The sequence below is a fragment of the Haematobia irritans genome, chromosome 3 (assembly GCF_050003625.1).
Source record: "Haematobia irritans isolate KBUSLIRL chromosome 3, ASM5000362v1, whole genome shotgun sequence".
Lineage (NCBI taxonomy): Eukaryota > Metazoa > Arthropoda > Insecta > Diptera > Muscidae > Haematobia > Haematobia irritans.
In genome coordinates, this window is record NC_134399.1 from 52,977,508 (window position 1) to 52,992,467 (window position 14,960).

The 14,960-nt window shown below is 36.6% G+C and overlaps 1 protein-coding gene across 1 annotated transcript in view; it reads right to left on the minus strand.

Moving 5' to 3' along the window:
- Positions 1–2,708: 2,708 nt before the first annotated feature.
- Positions 2,709–14,960, minus strand: part of LOC142231701 (N(G),N(G)-dimethylarginine dimethylaminohydrolase 1) — a 39,209-nt gene continuing 26,957 nt past the window's right edge. Inside the window, exons 5-6 of the mRNA XM_075302324.1 lie at positions 4,338–4,562; positions 2,709–3,418 (exon numbers count right to left, since the gene is read on the minus strand). Of these exons, the coding sequence (XP_075158439.1) occupies positions 3,293–3,418; positions 4,338–4,562 (351 nt within the window). The 3' untranslated portion in view covers positions 2,709–3,292. The remainder of the gene's footprint in view (positions 3,419–4,337; positions 4,563–14,960) is intronic.

Consider the following 14,960-nt stretch of genomic DNA (forward strand, 5'->3'; position numbering starts at 1 on the left):
TTATCAATGTAACGAACATAACACGCTCTTGATTCCATATTATAAATACACCTAGCGACAGAGTACCGATCATAATCAAAATCAGATCCCGTCCTCTTATAACGTCTGAAACATCTATTCCTATCATTCCTGAGTCTCGTCAACACAGGAGAATACCATGGCCGATTCCTAGGGAAATCCACCCTTCGCCTAGGAACAGTCCGCGACACAAAACCGTCCAAAACCAGGAAGAATAGACCATGGAATTCAAGAAATATTTTCATTTAGCTAAACTTGGATTGGAAAGTTCCAAAGCATTGCGTACCGTTTTGTCTTGATTCAAAAATATAACCGTGAAGTCTGGTTTTCAACGCGCAAAACGAACATAGAACCCATCTTTAAAGAAAACTACACCCAAAGAAAAAACACTTTCCTACAGAGCAAAACTTTATACAAACGAAATTCCCCTTATAAAAGTCAGTTTAGATGTCCAAAAAAAAGGAATAAAGTAGAAACGTTTCATATATAAATCCAGTAAAGCGTAGTTAGTCCACTGCTTTGTCACATGTTTAAAATAAAGTATTCTTCGTTTGTTTAAGGTGTATACAATATTCGGGATTAGAGGCAAAAAAAGTATTTTCCCACGGTTACTTTTTTAAATCAATTAATATTATACCAGATGAAATTGGACGCAATCAATGCTTTAAAATTGTTACATCCATAAGATATAAATATTATTGACGCCAAACACACTACCTCGATCAAGGATAAAAACACTGGCTGCAAGACGCCTGTACACTGTTGTGGCATTTCATGTTTGAAACAAATAATATACATATCTAAAAGCAATATTTTCATTAAATATTATATTTATACATTTTAAAGGTCTTTTTTGGGAACCATCGTGGCGCAATGGTTAGCATGCCTGCCTTGCATACACAAAGTAGGGGGTTCGAACCCAGTTTCGACAAAAGACCAAAAAGATGCTGGTGACATTTCTGAGTGTTTCAAAACTTCTCTAAAGGGTGATACGGTCAAAATTTGGTCAATATAAACTTGACGTATTTCTTTCAATTTTGCATTTAAAAAACCTGAACACCCCTCATTTTGAAGGTGTGTGTGTAGAATGTTGCTCCTATTTTGATTTTGGAATTCACTCTTCAGTTGTCAAAATGCCGTCCAAGCAAGAAGAGCAGCGTATCAAAATTTTGCTCGCGCATCGCGAAAATCCGAGCTACTCGCACGCAAAGCTGGCAATCGCTAATCAACCGTTACAAATGTAATTAAAGTTTTTGGGGAACGTTTGTCGACAGCCAGGAAGTCTGGATCGGGGGGAAATCGAAAACCGGAAGCCGCTGAGACGACAAAGAGAGTTGCCGGTAGTTTCAAGCGAAACCCTAACCTCTCTCTCCGAGATGCCGCAAATAAGCTGGGTGTATCGTCTACAACCGTGCATCGAGCCAAAAAACGAGCCGGTATAACGACTTACAAGAAGGTAGTGACTACAAATCGCGATGATAAACAAAATACGACGGCCAAAGCGCGATCCCGGAGGCTGTACACGACGATGCTGACGAAGTTTGACTGAGTGGTAATGGACGACGTAACCTACGTCAAAGCCGACTACAAGCAGCTTCCGGGACAGGAGTTTTATACGGCAAAAGGAAGGGGAAAGGTAGCAGATATTTTCAAGCACATAAAACTGTCAAAGTTCGCAAAGAAATATCTGGTTTGGCAAGCCATCTGTACCTGTGGCTTGAAAAGCAGCATTTTCATAGCTTCCGGGACTGTCAACCAAGAAATTTACGTGAAAGAGTGTTTGAATAAACGTCTGCTGCCTTTCCTGAAGAAACACGGTTGTTCCGTACTGTTTTGGCCGGATTTGGCATTTTGCCATTACGGTAAAAAGGCCATGGAGTGGTACGCCGCCAACAACGTGCAGGTGGTTTCCAAGGACAAGAACCCTCCCAACACGCCAGAGCTCCGCCCAATTGAGAAATACTGGGCTATTGTCAAGCGGAACCTAAAGAAGACCAAAAAAACTGCTAAGGACGAGCAGCAGTTCAAGGCAAACTGGCTTTCTGCGGCGAAGAAGGTGGACAAGGTGGCTGTACAAAATCTGATGGCAGGTGTCAAGCGTGAGGCCCGGCAATTCGGATTTGGAAAAGCGAAAGCCTAACTGAATATTTTTTATACTAATTGAACTTGAAAAAGAAATTTAATTTGATATTTTAAATAAACGATTTCACCGATTTACACGCGTTTTCCCTTGACCAAATTTTGACCGTATCACCCTTTAAGTGGTTTCACTGCAATGTGGAACGCCCTTCGCACTCGGCTATAAAAAGGAGGTTCATTGTCATTGAGCTTAGAATCGGGCAGCACTCAGTGATAAGAGAGTAGTTCACCACTGTGGTATCACAATGGACTGAATAGTCTAAGTCAGCCTGAAATATCGGGCTGTCACTATACCTAACCTAACCTAAGGTATTTATTGAATACGATTGTTTCCAAATAGCCGCAGAGTAAAGATTTTTTTATTCAACTAGTGAAAAACTAACATACTGTGCGTTCGTAAAACTCAAAATCGACACGAGACAATTCGATAGAATGAAACTAAAATAACTCTACTATAGTAAACTTGCTTCCCCTATTACTAGAGAATTAATAAAATTTTGTGCAAATATTGTATTTCGACCCAATTTAAGAAATAAAAAAGTCAATCAAAGTCATTGGGATGTGTGTAACTTCGTGTATTTTGGTTTTATTTGTCATTCTTTTATACAATAAAATTACTGTAACAATTAAATGTGGTGGAAGATGATATTGATTGTATTTGTTATCTAAAAAATCGATTAACAAAAATTGTGCTTACAATAAACTTTTCGTAACATATACATTGCAATTTTATCTCGTGGTAGTTTATTTAACAAGCAATCCATATTTTACAAAAAATATATATAAACTGATTTTGATTTCAATATTACTAAGGAGCGCAATATTTTTATTAATCTTCTAAGCTACTGTTTTACATGGGAGAAGAATTGATCTTTTCCTAAAATCTATTTTTTTTCTATTATTAACTAAAAACCATTAAAAATATTTGTTCAATATGTTGACTATAAAATTTTATATAAATATTTTATTTAATATCAAATTATGATATTTATATATGTATATCAGTTTTTATTTTTGTGGTATTATTGCATGTGCATAACATAATTAGCTATTTTATTTTTATTAATCTATGGAAGATATCCACAAATCAGAGTATTCGGTCTATATACGGAAGATGATTTGTTTTTGTGGCAACTCAAATGCTTCGTATGGATTTCCAGCGTCTTAATAGTATACACGCCGAAGTAAGACCAGCTGAAAACTGGCTAAATTCACTAATATTTATGTTTCGTGTTGGAATGTCAATTTTGTCTTTAATTATCTATAAATGAATAAAAAATAAACGTTTAAATTATCTTCCTTTGGAATGTAATCAATATAATATGAATAAAAACAAAACATTGAAATTACGAATTTTTATACACCCATGGCTGTGTTATATTGTAGACATTGTTGTAATATGCAATTTAGATTTGGATAATTGCCAATTTTTGGCAACCATTTTTGGCAAAAAAACCACACTCTGGCTTCATATCCAACAAAAGGAGTTATATTTTCCGGGCACTGTAACAATCTACATATTAGACTAATCAGAATTTTATATTTTTAAAAATCTACAAAACTACTTTTGATGTTGGCCAAAATAGTTTCGGCTAATCGACTTTTATGATGTAAATGTTTACATAGTAACTGAAAATATTTAGTCAGTCAGTTGGTAAAAATGCCAATTTATGCCATGAGCACCACCCAACAAGTAAAAAAGGCAAGTTTCAAGGCTTGAGTCTTATTTGCTTCAACATGGATGCGTTATCATATACCAATCATTCTATAGTGTACATTACTTATTAAAAAGTCGATAATTGCCAAACTTCGACTTTTGGATACCGATTACAATCCCTATCACACATAGTACAACGTTACACATTTTTCATGGTTCCGGCTCTGAAATGCCTTGGAGTTTGCATTGACAAAATAGCCGACATTGACTCTCCTAATAAAATAGGTATTTCTTCTCAATTATAAGGCAATCTTTATCATGGCGTGCATATTAACAATACGAGTAGTAGCACAGGTACTAAGCTGGAGTTTCGCCCGCAAAAATCAAAACTTAAAATACAATGAAAGGATGAAAAACCGATATCCAGAGGTATTTTATAATATTTTTCCAAACCAAATTTAAACGAAAATTTGTCAACACACCGTTTTCCGAATTTCGTCGTTTTTCATTTTGTTTTGTTTACCTTATGAGATTCTAAAATTTCTTGTGGTGAGCGATGGACTAATGTTCCATTTATGTACAACATATTGCTTGCATGTTCTTCTGGCAAAGTAATTTTTTGATATTTAAAACTAGCTTCACGTTCCATCCTTTTTATTATTTCCCGGCATATCTCGCTACTGCTAACACACAATACATCTGGTCCTGCCATCGAAACATAATATTTCAATGGCTTGGGACCTCCAACCTGAAATTACAAATTGAAAAGTATTATTAGTTGTAGCGTTTCTCAATTAAAATAAAACAAACACCTGTTCGAAATTCTAATACTGAATAAAGTGTTATTTTATTCACAAGCCCCGCTTCATATTGTTTTCATATAATAAGGACAGTCGCATTCGCCGTCTTTTGGCTTTACGAATTCATATACAATTAAAGAATTTTTGAAAAAGAATGTTGGTGTGCTATGCTTGTAGACGATATTAAGAAATACTGTTAGAATTTGCGTTTCTCTTCTTTCGTTTTCATGGCAAAACTTTTTTTTGCAAAATGAGTGATTTCTGCTGTGAAAAATAATGACAGTTTTTTTTGTAAAAAAACGATACTAAAAATTAAAAACCCTTTTCTTTTTGTAAGTAAATCCATAAAACATATCGATAGCTTCACATTAAATGTTAAAAAATTTTGCATTTCTGAAAACTTTTTGTAAAATATGGGTAGAAATGAGCGCTAAGACCGCCCTATCCAAAATAGTATTAAAAAGTTAATTAAAAGCCGACATTCCTACAGAAACATTACAAAAATGCTCGGTATATCTAAAACCGATGGGAAAAATGCCAATTCCCAAGGGTCAAATCCGTGACATAAAACCTAAAATTACACGTACTATAAAGAGAAGTATCAATCTATGTGTTACGGCAGCAACTGTTGTGTTAAAGCTGTAACACGTTGATAAAATAGAATTATAATAAAAACGCCAATTAACGAGATCGCACGTAGCGAATATAAAAGAATGGAGTTTTATTATCTAAAATAATAATAATGATTTTATATAAATTATATAAAGAATGTAATAATAAAAAGCTTACTTGCTTTTTGGCGAATCCCTGTAAGTTCAGGATTTATGACTTACTCATACATACGTAAAATAACCGGTAACGAAGTTGCTACTACAAAATTAATTCATATAGCAATCAGAAACGACGTGAATTAAAACAAAATTTTACATAAAATATATCGTTCGACAAATCGAAATTTCGAACATTTAAATTTCGATAAAAAAAAATTAACGGCTTATAATTAAAATTATATAAAAAAATCTATGAATTTTCTTCATAACACTCCGGCCCCCGTGAGTCGATCAGGAAGACGCCAACACTGCTCGCACTTGCCCATCCGCAGCTGGAAAAGTTCTCACAACCACACCACGTTTCCATTGCCCTCTTGCCTCATTTTCATCACAAATCACCACGACGTTGCCCACTTCCAACGGTTTAACTCGTTTATGCCACTTTGTACGTCTGGAAGGTATTCCAGCACCCATCTATCCCAGAAAGTTTGTTTTATTTTTTGCAAAATATGCCATTGTTTTCTAAGCACGAACTCTTCATCTACCGCTGGAGTTTGTACTATGTTGGGACACCCGCATGAAGTGAACATGAGTCAGAGGTCGTGAATTAACCAAATTCTCCGCTTCAATCAATATGCTGTTCAATGTATCGACTTGTGGACACTTCTCCTTTAGAGTGAAAGACAATACGTTCTTAACTGCACGAACCATTCTTTCCCATGCGCCTCCTGCCGATGGGTCAGCTGGAACATTGAATACCCATTCTATTCCACGTTTTGTACACTCATCTGCAAATACTGCCTCACTCAAAACAAACTCCTCCTTACTGGCACCGATAAAGTTAGTTCCCCTGTCGCTTCTTATGCGAACTGGCACGCCACGTCTGTTAATGAAGTTTCGCAGGCATAAAATAACGGCGTCGGTGGATAAGTCCCTTGACAACTCAAGATAAATAGCCCGTGTAGTCATACAGGTGAAAAGTGCCACCCAGCGCTTTTCATTTCGCCGTCCTATTGATACCAAATATGGGCCTAAATAATCAATACCAGTGTAAGAAAACGGCCTGACAAAAGGACTGATGCGATCTACTGGTAGTTTCCCATCAATGGAGGCATGGCTACAGCGCTTCTATTCTTGCATTCCTGGCAACTTTTCTTTACAGATCTGACCAGTTGTCTCAATGATGGCACCCAAAACTATGTACGAACTGCTGCGCATATTGATTCCTGGTTTTGGCGTCGAAAATCATTATGATACTGATTAACAATAATTCTCGTAATTACATGGATCTTGGGCAATATAATTGGCTGCTTTGTGGGCTCTTCAACAGAACGTGCATTGTTAATACGACCAGAAATCCTTATAAGTCCATCCTCTCCCAAAAAAGGACTCAACTTATAAATATGATTTTTCGAATTAACGGTTCCTTCTGACAGCATATCGCATTCTGATTTGAAATCTTCTTGTTGAGCCTTTTTACAACAAAAAAAAAACTCAGCTTCTTTAATTTCCTCAGCTGTAAGATAGGACGGAAGTTTTAGAGCAGACTTGTCCATTTCTTTCCCAGAGTTTTACAAATTCGTACTGCTCGTATCACCCAACAGGTTACTCTAAGTAAAGTTCTATATTTAGATCTTGACTCATATGGAATAAAAAGATCAGATTCAGCTATCGATAATATAAATTTTGATCTTAGTTCAGCATCACAAATTTGTTTGTCAGCGTCACCCTGTGATATCGGCCAGTCACTTTCATTACATTTCAAAAAACAGGGTCCATGTAACCATCTCGATTCCTTTATTTTACCAGAAAAGAATTGAGGTCGGGTTGCATCATCTGCTGATTTTGCAATCCTTGAACCCATTTCCATTGGTTCACTTCTGAAAATTCCAATATCTCTCCTATTCGGTGAGACACGAATTGTTTGTAAATTCGGCTGTCCGACTGAATCCATTTAATCACTGTCTTGGAATCTGACCAAAATATAGTTCTGTTAGGTTTTATATCGTGACTAGATACTATTGTTTCATTCAATCGGACTGCTAGATCTGCAGCCTGTAGTTCTAGCCGAGGTATTGAAAGGGGCTTCAGAGGGGCACATCTGGATTTTCCGGCTACCAATACAACTTCAATATTGCCATTATGACTTATTCTCCAATACCCACCTGCAGCAAATGCAAGCTCGCTTGCATCCACAAAAATGCAATTCAATTGAGACTGATAAATCTGAAAATGCTTATCATACCATCTAGGAAATTTGAAATCTTTCAACTTCTGGAGCTCTATATACCATGCACGCCACTTCTGGTAAAGTTCATCAGGAATAGGACTATTCCAGTCCACGTCGTAATTCCATATTTCCTGAAGTATCAATTTTGAACTTATGACAACATTGACCAGAAACCCAAATGGGTAAAAAATTGGTTTCTGTTTACCATCACGAACAGCTTCAGGAATATGAGAAAATTTCAATATAAAACGAAATGTGTCATCTTCAGGTGACCAAAATAAGCCCAGGACTTTTTCGGCGTTAGTCTCGCTCTTACAAAGATCTTTTAGTTCACAGGCGACATCTTCATCTTGTAAGGCACAACACAAATCCGTTGAGTTTGATATGAAGCCTCTGAGCTCAAAGCCTGCCTCTCTTTGAATGTTTATGACACTTTTGGTTACAGCAATACCCTCCTCAATTGTGTCAAAGCTATCTACGTAGTGGCAATCCACTATAGCACGATATGCTCTAGCATCAGTTTTCTCACACCTTTTTGCGTTCAAATTCTTCACGTATTGAGCAGAGCATGGTGAACACACTGAACCAAATATCATGGCCAGCATCACAAAAATATCCGGATGTTTATCGCTCTCATCCGATCGCCACAAAAACCTCTGTGCTTGCTGATACTGTTCACGAATTCTAATGTCTCTACATATTTTCGAAATGTCTCTACATATGGCGAAATTCAAATAAAATTGATAAAAGTGGGTTTGGCTGATATTCGGCCGGCCCTTTCAGCAACCTCGTATTAAACGATTCATCTTCTACTGTTGCGGTAGCATCAAATACTAACCTCCGTTTATTCCCTTTGTTGACGTTGGCCACAACAAAATGTGGCAAATACCATGTTTGGTCGGTGTTGATAGAAATTTCGGCTGGCTCAAGTTTTCTGGCATACTCTTTAAAAACGTATTCCTCAATTTTATTGTTGTACCACTCGGCCAATTCTTTGTCTTTTTTCATTTTCAGTTCTACGTTTTGAAGTCTCTTAAAGGCAGCGTAATAAGTTTTCTTATGGTCAAATATATCCTGCTTCCATAGCAGACCAATTTCATATTGGTTTCCAATTCTTTTTGTTACGAGGATATCTGCAGTCATTTTATCGGCTTCGGCCATAACCGGTTCCGCTGCATTCATACCAAAGCATTCCAAAGAAAAATAATTTGAAATCTGCAGCTCTATATAGCCCAAAACATTGTATTCAATAACAAAGACACTGTGCTCAAAGACCTCTTCATTTGAACCAAACAAGATATTTCCTAAGTTGGTCATATGACCTGAAAAGTTTTCATCTAAATTAATCTACTGGTGTGGACGAACTAATTTTATATGTGGCATAATCCTCAATAAATACTTTCTCCAGCTGTGGAAACTTTTCCTTAAACTTACTGAGTTGTAAACTCTGTGGCGGCAGCTTCAAATTTGATGTTGTTCTAACGTTTCTCATTTGGAAACAATTACCTCTTTCAGAAATTTATTGTCATTGACGTTTCGATAGATTTTCTACCGCCTATCCATGTGACAAATTATTTTTTGGTCCATGGAACCCTAGCTACGTCTTCCTCCAAGAGTGAAACTTTAGACCCATCATCAATAAATGTCATTATCTGTTGTGTACCTTTTGGTCCCTTTAAAGTTACGGGCAGAAACTTAAACAATAATTTTATATTTAAATCGTTATCGATTATTGTGCTTACAGAACTTTCATCGATATTAACTACATTCAAAGTAATCGATTCTGTACGATCCCTAGCCGACTCATTCCTTTGTTTAATTTTATTAACTTCTGCAGTGTTTACATTTTTATTTTCTGGAGTAAACGATTATGAAATTAAAGACAATTAGAAATGCCACATTGGCGACGATTGGCACATTTAAATGCTGTGTATCCTGTTTTCATACAACAAAAACAAAGGTGATTGTCTTTTACGATCTTCCATCTTCCATTCCACAAAATGGTGCTTGTTTTGGCAATTAACACAACTTGTTTGTGGACGATCATCAGTGACGATTACAAATGATTGTTTTGTCCTGGCACGTATATTTTTTGGAAAGTCCTCAGTGCTTCCATCAGTTTCCACTGCTAACGAAATATATGTTGCAATGTTTTGGAGCCATTCGCTAAATTGCCGCACACTTGGATATTGGTCTAAATCACACATTGAGTATTTCACCCACTCCTCTCGTTTTGTCAACGGCAACTTGTTAACAAGTTCATCTACAAGCGTCGGATTGCAAAGATGTGGTGTAGCGCAGGCATTTTCCAAAAACATTGTAAGATTTGAAACCATCGTAGAGAAATTTATAATGTCTGAGATTTTTCTTCCAGAAATAGCAGGAAAGCCTCTTACTTTAGCTATTTGGCTTCGGATAATAATGTGTGGGCGTACATAATGGAATTCCAAAGTTTTCATTATTTGTTCTACACTCTCAGGATGAATAAGATACGCTTCCACTTTGGATCTTTTAAAGATTTTAGTAAACAAAATAAATTTTCTAGATTTGAGTATCCGTAGTATTGTGTTGTTTCATTATATGACACAGAAAACGATTGCTCAGGCTGGCCGTTGAACTCTGGCAGTTCAAAAAGTTTTCGAAATGGCTGGTAATCTTGGCGAGGCATTGTCCAGTTCGTGGCGGCTGTCGTCCTTACAAGGCGAGTTGTTGACGATGTTGGGCATGTTGTTGTGTTTGACTGCGAATGGTTGTTCGGCATGTATGGCGAGTAATTATACATTTGATTTGTCTGTGATGGCACGGTCATTGTTGTGTGAGGCGGCATAGATTGGGCTATGTGAAAGGTGGCTTTTGCGTACTTAAGGGCACATATTGTCGTGGCATTTGTAAATAATAAGGCATATACGAGGATGGCAAAGTAAATGGTGTAATACTTATCTTATTATTATCAGGCGGCAATGCGAGTACATAACTACTGTCCGTAGTAGTGGCAGGTATGGCGGTATTATTCGGCAAATGCTCGGTTGATCCAGTGGGTATAGGCTTGTTGATGTGGTTGTGACGTGGCAGTAGTCATGGCGAGCATTTTATATGATTCCTTCAGCTTGCGAATCTCCTCCTTTAACTCGGCAACCAAATCAACCTGAATGATAGTTTTTTCGTTTTCTGATGATCCGGTGGCTCCGGAGGCATCTTCATTAGGATTCGGCAAAGTTATCATCTTAGTACCTCTCAAATGAGAACTTCGGCAGGGCATTAAATCAAAAACTAAATTCTTTCCATAGGTGCATAGAATTAAATAATAAAAAAAATGTTGCGGCAGCAACTGTTGTGTTACGGCTGTAATACGTTGAGAAAATAGAATTATAATAAAAACGCCAATTAACGAGATCGCACGTAGCGAATATAAAGGAATGGAGTTTTATTATCTAAAATAATAAAAATGATTTTATATAAAGTATATAAAGAATGTAATAATAAAAAGCTTACTTAATTCTATTTATCCCTGTAAATTCAGGATTTATGACTTACTCATACACACGTAAAATAACCGGTAACGAAGTTGCTACTACAAAATTAATTCATATAGCAATCAGAAACGACGGAATTAAAACAAAATTTTACATAAAACATATCGTTCGACAAATCGACATTTCGAACATTTAAATTTAAAATTAACGATAAAAAACTAAATTAACGGCTTGTAATTAAAATTAAAATTATATAAAAATCTATGAATTTTATCTTAACACTATGCGTAAAAAAGATCCATATATCGGATCTAAATATATAAGAATTGATCTAAATATTGACGTTAATGCTTTAATTATTCGAGAAACACACATTGGAGATGGATATAGAGACGGTAGTGCAAGAAAAGTATTATATTTTAAAGTAAGGAAACTCGAGAGGTTCTAATTTTAAGTCTTTATTCAATCACATTTGAAGTGTGTTAAGTAATAATAAAAATCAATGTTTTACTATCCATTACAAAATACCGTTATATGAGAATGAAAACCAAGATAATAAGATGATTCACAATGTAAATGTCAGAATGGATAGAATTATAGCAACGTAGTTACCAGATTAGTTATAAAAATTCTCCTTGGCTTAATTTCTATGTCCATTGCTTTTCCTCTACATTAGTCGTTTAAATATGATGGGGTTTTCATAACCTTGCTGATCTCCGTGGTGTTTCCAATTGGGCTGTTTCGCCGCGCTGGGGATTTCGTGGGATTGCTGGAATCGGTTGTCCACACGACGTCGATTGCATACCGACCATGTCTGCGATGCTTGGATTGGAATTGACTGGAATCTCAACTAAATTCTTCAGCATTGGTTCATTAGACGATGGCTTCGTTTCTGGAGTGTTTACAATTTTCTCTGGAACCAGTTGAATTCCCGTTTTGATAAGTTGGTTGATGTGTCTTTTGAATTCGTATCCATCATATAATTTAACACGATAATGTAGGTGACCAAACTTCCTTATTACCATTCCAGGTTTCCACAATGTTTTGTTGTCGTAATAATACCTAGCGAGTACTCTATCACCCACACTTAGTTGTCTTGATTTACACGTAGGAGTACAAAGAGCTTTTGATTTTTACACTGGCTTCAACGCATCTAATTGAATACGCATTTGGCGGTTCAGATATTGCTCGGAAGGAGACTTCCCATTGTTGAGTGGTTTTACACGGTAGCGGAACAATATTTCTCGAACTTTGTCTCTTACCGGTCGCTGGTCAGTTTCCATTGCTTTAAGCCTTTTTTTAAGTCTGAATGTTCCTCTCTGCAAGTCTGTTTGTCTCCAGATGTCCAAGAGCAATAAATTTTTGGAAAATACCAACCTGTTTGCAAAAAAGTTAAAACTTCGAGCGACATGTATTCTAGGGACAGCGTACACACCATGATCCGGACCATGGCGGGGTGAAGGCAGAGGGATTTGACCAGCTACAGAGAAGGACTCATCATCCGGATATATTAAGATTAAATATTAGGTTATTCAATAAAACTAATGTATTAGTTATCCAAATATGCTAAAATTCTACGCTTCATCATATCAATACTAAGGTTAGTGTCAACTAGATGATAGATTGAATTAAAAATAATGCACATCCTACGAATAGGCTCCACAGAAGCATAATTCGAACGTTGAAAATCAATGTAAAGAAACTGGTAATTCCTAGATGCCCTAAAAGGAACATTTATCCTAATCCTGTATATCAATTCCGAGCATGGAATATCCCCACTAACTAACCTATACATCATCATGGAGCTCAACATCGTCCGTCGGCTCCTAAGAGTAGGCAAATTAATCAGCCTCAATCTAGAAGTGTATGAAGGAAGAACAAAATCACTGTTCCAATGAAGATGTCTCAAAGCGAACAACAAGAACTGCTTCTGAACCGATTCTACCCTATCAATGTAAACTTCATACTGAGGATCCCACACGATAGAACCGTACTCTAGAATGGGTCTAACAAGGGCAGTAAAAAGCCTCTTTGTAACATAAGGGTCCGAAAACTGCCCAACGCTTTATGAATCCTAGAACCCCATACGCCTTACTCACCATCGAATCAATATGACCATTAAAATTAAGCCTACGATCCATAACAATGCCAAGATCAACAAAAGAATCAACCTTTTCCAATAACGAGCCCCGTATACTATACCGATCATCAATAGGCCTAGACCTAAAGAATCGCATAAACTTGCATTTCTTCAAGTTCAAATCCATCAGATTTACCCTACACCAATCATCAAAGCTATCCAAATCACCTTGTAATAAATGCACCTGACCAGAATTATCAAACGAGGAGAATAACTTAACGTCATCAGCATACATCAAAATCCTAGAGTTAACTACGGACTGAGGTAAATCGTTCACAAATAACAAAAATAAGACAGGCCCCAAATGACTACCCTGAGGCACACCTGATGGGACATCAAAGCACCTTGAATAGGAATCACCAAAAGACACAATCTGCGTACGTCAATCAAGATACGACGAAATCCGAGCCAAAAGTGTACTGGCCAATCCTATCCAGCTTATATAACAAGAGCTTATGATTCACCCGGTCAAAAGCCTTACTAAAATCCGTATAAATAACATGAGTCTGATTCCCAACAACAAACTGATTAATAATATGAAGGTAAATTCCACCAAGTTCGTAGTAGTCGATAGGCCCTTACGAAAACCATGCTGGCAGGGATCCAGTATCGAAGAAATGCCATGCGACAAAACATCAGTCACCATTTTCTCAAAAACCTTGGGAATAACACTCAATTTTGCTATCCCCCTATAATTACCCACATCAAAGAGGCTCCCCGACTTATGAAGTGGTACGACAAAAGAGCTCCTCCATCTTAGAGGGAAATAACCGAACCTCAATGAACTATTAAATAACATCGCCAATGGAGCAGAGAGACATTCGGTAGGTATTAAAGGAACATCTATGTCCAGTTTTGAAACACAAATACAAAATACAAGAAAGTGTATCCGGAACCCGTGTCAAGTTCAAATTTTACTGGCTTCCCAAAAATTTTAATCGTTACAAAAAATCGATTAATATTGTTCGAATTATTATTCTTTATCTCAACAATATTTAAAACACCAGTAAATCAAGTATATGAATAATATACTTGATTTACTAGTTTCATAGATTTGTCTTGGTTCATGCGAGCCTTTATGCAAACTTTTATTACATGACCTGTTTTCCTACATAAACTACATTTGAGATTATTTTTATTGCACTTGCAATCCTTTGTGAATTGGTTGTTTTTACCGCATCGAAGACAGAGGCCATTTACCCCAAGTGCCGTAAAATCGATTTCTGCTTTCTTCTGTTTCTTACAATAATCCTGGTGCGATTTTTTCTTACCTTTATAGCAGTTGTCTACTACTTTGTTAACTTCTAGATATGTTGATGGAAGCTTGTTGTTGGAGATTTCCTTCGAATTATTCCTTGCAGTTTCTAAGGCGATAGCTTTTGCAACGACTGTATTGAATTCTGGCAATTTGTCTTCTTGTTGCAGCAGTTGTTCTCGAATTGAATTATATTTAATACCCCTTATGAACTGCGCTCGTAAAAATATGTCCGCTATGGACCTTTTACATTCACATATAAACTCACAATACGCTATACCTGTACGTAGTGCAGCCACAAACTCTGCAATGGACTGATCATCTTTCTGGTATCGCGATAGAAATTGATGTTGAACTACTAAGGCATTTTGCTTTTGCGTTAGATGTGTTTCCGTTAGATTTATCACCTCCTCATATTTGAGTTCCCTTGGATTTTGTGGCGCAGCCAATGCAGTAATTGTAGTGAAATTTGAGAGTC